This window comes from Pongo abelii, chromosome 12, assembly GCF_028885655.2.
Source record: "Pongo abelii isolate AG06213 chromosome 12, NHGRI_mPonAbe1-v2.0_pri, whole genome shotgun sequence".
Classification (NCBI taxonomy): Eukaryota; Metazoa; Chordata; class Mammalia; order Primates; family Hominidae; genus Pongo; species Pongo abelii.
Window position 1 is genome coordinate 46,463,117 of NC_071997.2, and position 9,512 is coordinate 46,472,628.

A 9,512-nucleotide genomic window follows, 5' to 3' on the forward strand; every position below is an offset into this window, starting at 1 on the left:
AGGTACTCGGGAGGCTGAGGCACAAGAATCACTTGAACCCAGGAGGCAGAGGTAGCAGTGAGCCGAGATTGCGCCATTGCATTCCAGCCTGGGCAACAAGTGAAACTCCGTCTCAAAAGAAAAAGGGCTCTCCAACAGGTTTTCTGCTTCCATTTCTACTTTCCACTGGGTCCAAGAAGGTTTCTCCCTCTTCAAGTCATTGTGCAGTTTATTCTGCTCTACTTCTCTAAAGCACAGGACTCTGTTGTTGCACATAGCCTTTGCCTCACCAGTGTTGCCAAACTTCAGCTCCCCACACCAGGCAGCCTGCGCCTGTGCACCATTCAGGTGATGATCTGTCATCTCACAAGGGCTCCAACAGATACTGGGACCGCCTTTGAGACAGAATGCCAGGCACACTTCTGTTATGTGAAAGTATTTCCACCCTTGCGATAATTTAAGAAACATCCGGGCCGGGCGCAGTGGCTCACGCCTGTAATCCCAGCACTTTGGGAGGCCGAGGCGGGCGGATCACGAGGTCAGGAGATCGAGACCATCCTGGCTAACACGGTGAAACCCCGTCTCTACTAAAAATACAAAAAAATTAGCCGGGTGTGGTGGCGGGCGCCTGTAGTTCCCAGCTACTCGGGAGGCTGAGGCAGGAGAATGGCGTGAACCCGGGAGGCGGAGCTTGCAGTGAGCCGAGATCGCGCCACTGAACTCCAGCCTGGTCGACAGAGCGAGACTCCGTCTCAAAAAAAAAAGAAACATCCAGGAATGCACTCATAGCCTGTAAGTTTTTGGTGAAGCTGGTCAGTAATTTTTCCCACACTATCCTGTTTCCTTTTCCCAGATTCCTCCGGGTCTCTCACTTCCCCTCTTTGCTTACCAACACTGGCCATGTTAATCCATACCTACTCTACACTGACACCTACATGTGTCTATTTAGAATGGATGTCCTCTGGTCTCTGCTGCCTTATTTCAAATAAGTGTTGATCAGTCGGGAAACACGTCTTGGACACTGATTTCTGGCTAGTACATTGTGTACTTGTATGCAGGAAAGCAAAAAGTATCTAATGAAAGCAGCCCTCCTCCGGAGTTTGCTGAGCCACAGGAACCGTAAGCCAAATCCCAGGCGCTTGGATTTCTTAAGAAACAGCCAAGGCATTGTGTCTGCTTCTCTGGACCCACCGCAGCCCTGGCCAGAGGCAGGCATGGGGCGCCACGTTGAGAGAGCTTCCTAGAGGACTCACCGTTAGCCGGTGCAGGCTGCAAAATGTGCGTGGCGGCGGAGAGACGCTCCTCCAGCCATGTGCACGGCGACAATCCTAGATAGAGCTGGAATGCAGGCTGCCCCGAGATCCCCACCTGCTGACGCTTCCCGCGCAGGAACCGGTTAAACGGAACCTCTAGGCATCTCGGTTTTAGAGCGGTCTCCACGCCACAGCCCTCCGCGCCCAGGTCCTCCGAAGTTGGGACACCGCCCACGTTTCCCCCGTGACGCGGGCGCGGGGGCTCGGGAGTTGTAGTCTCGGGCAGGGCGCGGGCACCGAGGCCGGGGCTGCGCGGACTCCACGTCCCGGCGGGCGGCGCGGCGAGGCCTGGGGCCGCCAGGGGCGGGGCCGCTCGGCCCTTTAAACCTTTCAGGGCTGCTCCGAGGGCCGCAGCTAGAGTCGGCGCCACGAGGGGGCCGAGCGGGGTGCGGCGGCGGCGGGGCGCTCCGGGGAGGTGCGTACTGGGCTCCTTCCCTTCCTCCGGGCTTCCAGGAATTACCTGGGGAGTCTCGCGTCCCGGGTCCTGGGGGGTCGCCGGCCGCAGGATCCGTCCCCAGCCGGGGTCCCCGCGCCCAGGCGAGCGGGGGCCGGGCCGGGCTTTCCGCGTGAACCCGCCCCTCGCCCAGGGCGCCGATGGTCAGGTGGTTGCCTGCGCGCCGCCGACTCGCCACCTCTCCACTGGGCCGGCACCCAGCCTCTCCTTGGCGTGGCCTCTTCGGTTGTCCAGCCCTTCTCCCAGCCCTGGTCCCTCAGAAGGAGGGTAACTCCCTTCCAGATGTTACGGTCCGCCTGCGTCTCTCAGCACGCCGGTGGCATTTGGGTTGACCGCGGAGGCCCCCAGTGCCAGAGGGTGTCCACGTTCTGCCGTGGGCTCAGCCCAAACTTTGGACGCTCAGAGACCCAACGAGAGCGCTGGATAAGGTGTTGACCCCCTTCCCCTCCCCCTTCCCGTCCAGTTACCCACTCCTGGACTTTGATCTCTCTCCACCAGGCCAGGGCAGCTGATGGTTGTGGCAGAAACATCTCAAGGTAGCTGGTCCGCCCCCACTTCCCCATCTACCTCTTGTCCTCCCCCCCACACCACCACCACCCTGGCTCCCCTCCCTCATGACCGCCTGGATCCTCCTGCCTGTCAGCCTGTCAGCGTTCTCCATCACTGGCATATGGACTGTGTGAGTAAAGCGGGGTGCGGGGGGCAACAGGAGCTTGATGATGCACACAAAGTCCCTTGTCCTGTCATAGCCAGGGTGGTACCCAGAGTCACTCTGGCTGTCTCAAAAGCCTGGCTTGGTGCCTGGGCACACAGCCCCTTGGGACAAGCTGGCACCACTGCTGTCCAGCAGGGTGGCCCTGACAAATATACTTCTAGCCAGGGCAATTTCCAGAGGGCCTCTAGCTGGGGGACATGCTGCAGCTGCTGGTGTGGCAGCAAGCCTCAGGGACCTCAACTTGAGTCCCCAGCAACAATAATGAAGCTGAATGGGGCCAGAAATCAAGGTTGAAGAGAAGGGTCGTGGGGTAGGTTGAGTGGGGCTCGGGAAGGCTGCCAGAGTGACAGTTCTGTTCCCACAGGTATGCCATGGCTGTGATGAACCACCATGTATGCCCCGTGGAGAACTGGTATGAAGGACTCTGCAGACAACCTCGCTCTAAAGCTTCCTTCATCTCTGTCCCCTCTTGGGCCTGAGGCTGCCACGAGCCAGACTGCAACCCTGAGTCTCACTGCTCTTCTCTGAAATTGGTCCCCAGGCATGGCTTCATGCCACCTACCCACTTACCACCATCCCTTTGCCCCTTTGGTTACTGCTTCAGGCGGGCACTGGGGAGTGGGATCTTCTGTCCCTGTCGGGGAGGTCTGGGAGAGAGTCCTCTTTGAGGCCTGAGGCTATAGGCCAAGGGCCTGGGGGCAGTCCCTTCCCCCAGTCTACTCCCTGTCCTGCCTGCCAGGTCCTACAACGAGTCCTGCCCTCCTGACCCTGCTGAGCAAGGGGGCCCCAAGACCTGCTGCACCCTGGACGATGTCCCCCTCATCAGGTAAGGCCTGGACATTGGGCAGGTCAGGGAGATCTAAGGGCCTCCCAGACAGCCCCTCAAGCAAAGAGCTGTCCTTGGGTCTCAGGAATAATAAGTATCCTAAGAGCCACTTAATAACAACACTACTTGCCAGTTACTATGGGGCAGGCACTCTGCTGAGTGCTTTATATGCATTGTCTCTTTTCATCCTCCCAGGAGTGAGGCAGCTATTGTTTTCACCATTTTATAGGTGAGGAAACAGGCTCAGTCTTACTCATCCAGGTCACAGAGCTAATAAGTGGAGGCACCTGGATTTAAGCTGGAGCCCTCAGATTGCCCAGCCCGTGTTCTGGCTCAAGGATAGCCAAACTAGCCGCAGGGCTCAGCAAAGAATATCAGGGTTGCCTGAACACTCCTGGGCACTCCCTTCTCTCTCACACACATGAGCTCTGCTTTGGGGGCCCAGCCTGGAACCAGTTGTTCATGAGGGACCCTGGATCTTCACATAAATCAGTGGCCTGCCTGCTAAGGAGCAGGTGCAGGTAAAGCAGGGGAGAGCCAGTGAGCCAGAATGGGGGCCCCCCGGGCCTCCTGCCCCCCTCTTACTCTGTCCTTCCCCCTCCTCGCAGCAAGTGTGGCTCCTATCCCCCAGAAAGCTGCCTCTTCAGCCTCATTGGCAACATGGGTGCTTTCATGGGTGAGTTGTACCCTTAGCCCTGACCCTGCGTGCCCAGCCCAGTGCTCCCTACACAGAAAGGCCCAGGAAGCCCTTCCTCTGTGCAGCCCTCCCCACCAAGGGCTAAGGCAATAGAGGCAACTTCTCTCCCCTTCCTTGAAGGCCAAAAGCTGACTCCCACACAGCCACCTTGCTGGCTGGAGCCTGAGGAAACCTAGTTCACCACCCGCCTGTCTGTTCCCTTCTGCCCCTCAGAAAGGGCAGGAGCACCACCGCGTCTGGGGGAAGCTGACAGGCTCGCTGGGCAGGGCCAGGGCTGGAGGAAGGCCTCAACTGTGCTCTCCTCCCCCAGTGGCCCTGATCTGCCTCCTGCGCTACGGGCAGCTCCTGGAGCAGAGTCGGCACTCTTGGGTTAACACCACGGCACTCATCACAGGCTGCACCAACGCCGCAGGCCTCTTGGTGGTCGGCAACTTTCAGGTGCTTCCCCTTCTCCCCCGCCAACCTTGAACTTTACCTAACAAGGCCTGGCTGCCTGCAGTGTGGCACCTCAGGGTTGGGGCTGGAAGGAGGGAGAGGAAGGAAGAGGGAGAGAGGAGATTCATTGAAGGAGGGGTGGAGAGGTGGGGCCATGGCCACATCACCAACTGGCCCTTCTCTGGGCCCAGGTGGATCATGCCAGGTCTCTGCACTACGTTGGAGCTGGCGTGGCCTTCCCTGCGGGGCTGCTCTTTGTTTGCCTGCACTGTGCTCTCTCCTACCAAGGGGCCACCGCCCCACTGGACCTGGCTGTGGCCTATTTGCGAAGTGTGCTGGCTGTCATCGCCTTTATCACCCTGGTCCTCAATATCCTTTCAGGACGGGGCAGCCAGGAACTCATCCTCTAGCTCAACCTTTCTCCTTCCCAAGAGGATGGGGGGTGGAGGCCTAACACTGCCATGTGGGGGAGAGGACTAACACCTCTCCCTTTGGAGAGGTGAGGCCTGAGACTGCAGAAGGGGTGTTGCCAGGTTTCCATATGTCCTACTGAACATTTCCTTAGCCTCATTTTAGGTGGAGTCTTCTTTGTCCATGAGAGTTCTCAGCTGCAACATGGGGCAGCCCTGTGTGAGTGGGTGTGTGTCATCGATATCCTTATTTTCTATGGCACCTTCAGCTACGAGTTTGGGGCAGTCTCCTCAGACACACTGGTGGCTGCACTGCAGCCTACCCCTGGCCGGGCCTGCAAGTCCTCCGGGAGCAGCAGCACCTCCACCCACCTCAACTGTGCCCCTGAGAGCATCGCTATGATCTAAGGGCTGGGGAGGGTGGCTGGCCCGGCCTCCGCAGCACCCCACCCCATATCTTCTTTCCATTTATTTTGTACCAAAAACAATTTTGAGAAAGTATTCTGTTGGGATCTGGGCTTCCTCACTTCTGGAGAAGTGGCCATCCCATGCCCACCTGTGCCATAGAGGAGTGGGCCCTGCCAGCTGCCACAGCTGCATGACCTTCCCCACCCCACGGTGTCGTTTTGTTTTTAAAGGTCACCTGTCCTCACTCACCCAGCCAGCCCTTCAGGTGCCTTCTACTCCCAGTGCCAAAGCCAGACCACTGGGGTTTCCTGCTGCAGGAATTGGGGGCTGGGAACAGCAGAGGGGATAGAAGTCTGGTGGAGGTGGAGTGGGCACGCCTTAGCCTACAGAAAGGCCCATTTCTGGGCCCACTGAGCTGCACTGGGATTCTTCACTCTGCCCCTCACTTCCTTTAGGGCAAATAACACAGCAGAACCACGTGGGTATTTTAGTACTTTTTTTTTATATTAAAAGAATTCTAATTTGCATGTTTGTAGCCTGTTCTGGAGAGTTGGGGGGCCTGATCTGGGATGGCTTTCCATAAGCCAAGGATGGGAGGAAGCCCTTGCCCCCCAGGAGTGCTGAGTGCACTCTGTTGCCAGAAACAAAGGATGCCAGGTGCCACCCAAATACCCCTTCAAAGGGCTTGAAACCCTTCTGGGCCTCTAAGCAATCTAAAGAACTGACTTGGTCTGATAATCTCACCCATCCCCCACTCAGAGTCTGGTTTGAACTTTGATTTCTTAGGAGGCGTGGGGGGAAGGTGGGGGTGGTACAGAGAGCAATTTTAAAATATTAAAAGTGGCTTTCTCAATGGAGCGAAAGAAAACCTGTGGGATTACAAAGTTAACTAGACATTGCAGTGGGAGGAGGGTGCAGGCTAGTTTATCAGCTTTTTTTTTTTTTTTTGAGACAGAGTTTTGCTCTTGTTGCCCAGGCTAGAGTGCAATGGCATGATCTCAGCTCACTGCAACTTCTGCCTCCCAGGTTCAAACAATTCTCCTGCCTCAGCCTCCCAAGTAGCTGGGATTACAGGTGCGTGCCACCATGCCCAGCTAATTTTTGTATTTTTAGTAGAAACGGGGTTTTACCATGTTGGTCAGGATGGTCTCGAACTCCTGACCTCGTGATCCACCTGTCTTGGCCTCCCAAACTGCTGGCCTTACAGGCGTGAGCCACTGCACCCAGCCTAGTTTATCAGCTTTAAGTAATTAACTGGGTAACAGACCCTGACACATTTTGCCTTCCAACCATGAACACGTAGGCCCAAGCCCTGGCTGATGCAGTAATCCAGTTCTTTACCACTGCCATGAGTCCAGATGGGCCAGCAGGGAGGAAAACCACAGCCTGGTGCCTTCTGTGGTTTAGGATCACCTTCCCCAAAAGAAGTAGAGACCTGATGGAGGATGCAGAGCCCCTGGCCAGGTCTGTGATCAATACAGCCTCAGGGTGGGTAAAGAAACCTTTAATGAGGATTTAAGGTTAATAAGGAAGACGCAGAGGGCTAGCACTCAGCCCCAACCTCCTCACGTGTACATGGCTCCATGGAGGTTCTCCAGTCGGTGTTGCTGCTGCTGTTTTCGAGCCTGAAGGAAAGAAGGCACTCTGGGCAGGGGCCAAAACTGAAGGCCTATGGGTGAGGGGATGGGCAGCTATTATGGGGCTGGCTCTGTTTTCAGGCCTCTGGCGTCTGCATTGCTGAGGCTCTTACCACAAATCAAAGTCACTAAGAAGACAGCCAGAGCCAGGGATTCTGAGGCCTACCCAGTCCTGCTGAGGTGGGAAGTGATGGCAGCAGGGACAGGACTGAGGGAGCCCATTACGACCCCTCCACTTAACCATCAGCCCCTACCTTATCTCGTCTGTGCTCCTCGTAAGTGTCGTCATCAGTGGGCAGCTCATGGCGGCACAAGGGACAGGAATTTGTCTGAGAAAAGTAGAGTAGTGTTCTAGCCTTGGTCTGATCTTCATAAGCTGATAACCACCCTCCCCTGCTCCCATCTGCCACTCTTCTTCCATCCCCCAGCAGTCCATGAACAGAAAGAAGCTTGAGTACTGGGCCCAGGGCAGGGTGAGAGCTGGAAGAAGAGAAGCAGTACCTTGCTTAGCCAGGGCAGAATGCAGCTGGAATGGAAAAGGTGATGGCAAGGCATCTCAATGGCAGTCTCCTCCTCCTCAAATTCCAAAAGACACACGGGGCACTTGAGCTCTTTAGGAAGGAGTGCTGATCAGGAGAGCTGCTACAGGCTCTGCCTCCCAAGCTCCCACTCCTGAAGGACACTTGCCCCCACCTGACCTGGAAAACTGAAGGACCAGACCACAGTCTGGCTTGGGGAAGGGGTGGGTCTGGCCCAAATAGCAGAAAGAATTAGTGTCCTCACCAGCCTGAGAGCCTCTGATGACTGTCCTGGGGAGGTTCTCAACCACAGTCTTGGCAGCTGGTGGAGGCAGGTGGTGGTCCCAATCTACTACCAACCCCAAGTCTTCAAAGTCCATCCTATTGAAAAGTGACCTGGGGAAGAGGATGTAAAGTCAGAACAAAGGAAAACTATGCTTTTTCTTTGCCCCCATAATCCACTATACATTAATAAACACGCTGCCCAACTAGTAGGAATAATAGCTACCCTTAGTAGTTAGTAGATGCTCACTAGATAAAAAGCACGATGGGAAATAGTTTACAACTGCTATCAGACCGCCCCAGCACGTAAAGTGTTTATTCCCATTTTACTCATGAGGCAACAGACTCAGAGAAGTTACTCAGGCCACGCTGAATAACCTGGTAGAGCCAGATTCCAAGTCAGCAGTGCCTGCTGTTACTGATGAATATAGCCACTCACAGCACACGGCCCCAACCCCGCCCCCATGCCTCACCTTCTCTGAGACCTCCCATAGCCTGCTGTCCTTCCGCCCCCACGCCCACCACTCTCCAGCTCCAATCTTTCCCGCAATCCCCTTGCCCAGGCCAGCCCAACGGACGGCCCAAATTATCGAGATGCTTGTCCCCACACCCTTCAGTCTCGCCGCCCGGACTAACACTCCAGATTACTTATCTGTCCTCCCCCAGAATCCGCTGCCCCTGGTAATCCGCCTTCTCCAGCCAGCCCCAGCCCAGAAACCTGCTGGTTGGACCCTATCCTCAAGCCCCGCGCACCCACCTTGCGAGCTCCAGCAGCATGTTGGTTCGCGTCTCCTGCTCAGGGTCCGACGGCTCGCAGTCGTGTTCATCGAAATAGGACGCCATGGCTGCCCAGCCTTCTGACACAGCCCTCTGACCCTGCTCGATAGCGGCCTAGCGGCGCTGGCCAATAAACTGACGAGCTGAGAGAGGCTGGCCAATCAGAGTATCCGAGGGACTGGCATAGTGGCTTGTTAAACAGCACGGAAAGCGGAAGTACTAAATCGGCCCCCTCTCATTGGCTTGAACAAGTCAGGTGACCAGAGACTAACGCCAATGATGGAGATCAGGCTGGTGAGGAAACATTTGTTTTGGAATCGGAGCCAAGACTGAATTCCCGGGGATTTCTGGCGCGGTCGCGTCCAAGTGTCTGGTGTGTAAGGCTCTTCAGTCTGCCCTGAAGCTCGGAGGGCTTCGACAGTACAGATGCTAGAGGCCTCTGCGAGAAAAGGCGGCGCTGGTCCAGGGGTTCAGGTTCCTGCGCGCGTTGGGCCACGGCGCTTCCGGATGCGCTGTCCGGATCGTCGCCGGACACTTTTGCCCCGCGGCGCTCTAGTTGGTTCAGGAGTTTGCGTTTGATTGCTCCCCAACCCCGAAAAAAAAAATTCCTGCTCATTTCTTATGTGTTAGGCATAATAATAAAGGGTGGGGCAAGCCTCCCCAACTGAGAGAGAGAGATCTCTCTGCCGGAGAACCTGGGGCCTCAACCAGCTCATGGGACTGTTACCTTCAGCCCGTTGCTATCCCTAGCTTCTGTAAAACTGGTGGCTTGTACTAAGACCTTTCCATTCCTGGCTACACATTAATTCCCAGAGGAGAGAATGGGCGCGGAGGAGCTTTAGAAACACCCGTGTCTGATACCTTCGAAGATTCTGATGTAACTGATCTGTGGTGGGGCCTGGGCAATGGCACTTGTATAAATTCTGCAGGTGAAGCAGGTTTAAGAACCACTGCACTCAATGATTTGGATGATAGGTACTATTTAGCATCTAGAACTGTTAGTCTGATGGATGTTTTACACGCTCCATCATCCCCTCAATAGACCCAGGAGCTAAGCGTCA

General features: G+C 55.9%; 3 protein-coding genes across 9 annotated transcripts in view; 1 reads left to right on the top strand and 2 right to left on the bottom strand.

The window, feature by feature from the left end:
- Positions 1-1,569, bottom strand: part of USP39 (ubiquitin specific peptidase 39) — a 44,683-nt gene extending 43,114 nt beyond the window's left edge. For both annotated transcript variants that reach the window (XM_054546116.2, XM_009237119.4), the window contains exon 1: positions 1,233-1,569. The gene's annotated coding sequence lies outside the window, so the exon portion shown is untranslated. The remainder of the gene's footprint in view (positions 1-1,232) is intronic.
- Positions 1,570-1,604: 35 nt separating this feature from the next.
- On the top strand, positions 1,605-5,764 carry TMEM150A (transmembrane protein 150A). Of its 5 annotated transcripts, none has more exons than XM_002811826.4 (8): positions 1,605-1,707; positions 2,245-2,425; positions 2,826-2,873; positions 3,201-3,287; positions 3,896-3,963; positions 4,295-4,422; positions 4,611-4,788; positions 4,996-5,764. In XM_002811826.4, exons 2-8 carry the CDS (start codon positions 2,361-2,363, stop codon positions 5,235-5,237), a joined length of 816 nt encoding a protein of 271 aa, XP_002811872.1. In that variant the 5' UTR covers positions 1,605-1,707; positions 2,245-2,360; the 3' UTR covers positions 5,238-5,764. The 5 variants fall into 5 exon arrangements, with proteins under 5 accessions (XP_002811872.1, XP_054403953.1, XP_063569644.1 ...); XM_054547978.2 differs by lacking the exon at positions 1,605-1,707 and adding an exon at positions 1,899-2,013; XM_054547980.2 differs by lacking the exons at positions 1,605-1,707; positions 2,245-2,425 and adding an exon at positions 2,490-2,750.
- Positions 5,765-6,726: 962 nt separating this feature from the next.
- On the bottom strand, positions 6,727-9,458 carry RNF181 (ring finger protein 181). 2 transcript variants are annotated; one of them, XM_003775886.3, is made up of 5 exons: positions 8,432-9,458; positions 7,658-7,788; positions 7,376-7,485; positions 7,129-7,203; positions 6,727-6,862 (listed from the first exon to the last, which is right to left on the bottom strand). In XM_003775886.3, exons 1-5 carry the CDS (start codon positions 8,515-8,517, stop codon positions 6,803-6,805), a joined length of 462 nt encoding a protein of 153 aa, XP_003775934.1. In that variant the 5' UTR covers positions 8,518-9,458; the 3' UTR covers positions 6,727-6,802. The 2 variants fall into 2 exon arrangements, with proteins under 2 accessions (XP_003775934.1, XP_024098606.1); XM_024242838.2 differs by lacking the exon at positions 7,376-7,485 and having other exon boundaries at positions 7,129-7,354; positions 8,432-9,388.
- Between the last annotated feature and the right edge of the window lie 54 nt (positions 9,459-9,512).

Coding starts and splice junctions, on each gene's coding strand:
- TMEM150A (XM_002811826.4), top strand. CDS start 2,361: ATGACCGCCTGGATCCTCCTGCCTGTCAGCCTGTCAGCGTTCTCCATC. Junction 2,426..2,825: donor ATCACTGGCATATGGACTGT/GTGAGTAAAGCG, acceptor CTGTTCCCACAG/GTATGCCATGGCTGTGATGA. Junction 3,964..4,294: donor CAACATGGGTGCTTTCATGG/GTGAGTTGTACC, acceptor CTCCTCCCCCAG/TGGCCCTGATCTGCCTCCTG.
- RNF181 (XM_024242838.2), bottom strand. CDS start 8,517: ATGGCGTCCTATTTCGATGAACACGACTGCGAGCCGTCGGACCCTGAG. Junction 7,355..7,657: donor CATCAGAGGCTCTCAGGCTG/GTGAGGACACTA, acceptor CTCTTCTTCCAG/CTCTCACCCTGCCCTGGGCC. Junction 6,863..7,128: donor AGGAGCACAGACGAGATAAG/GTAGGGGCTGAT, acceptor TCTTTCCTTCAG/GCTCGAAAACAGCAGCAGCA.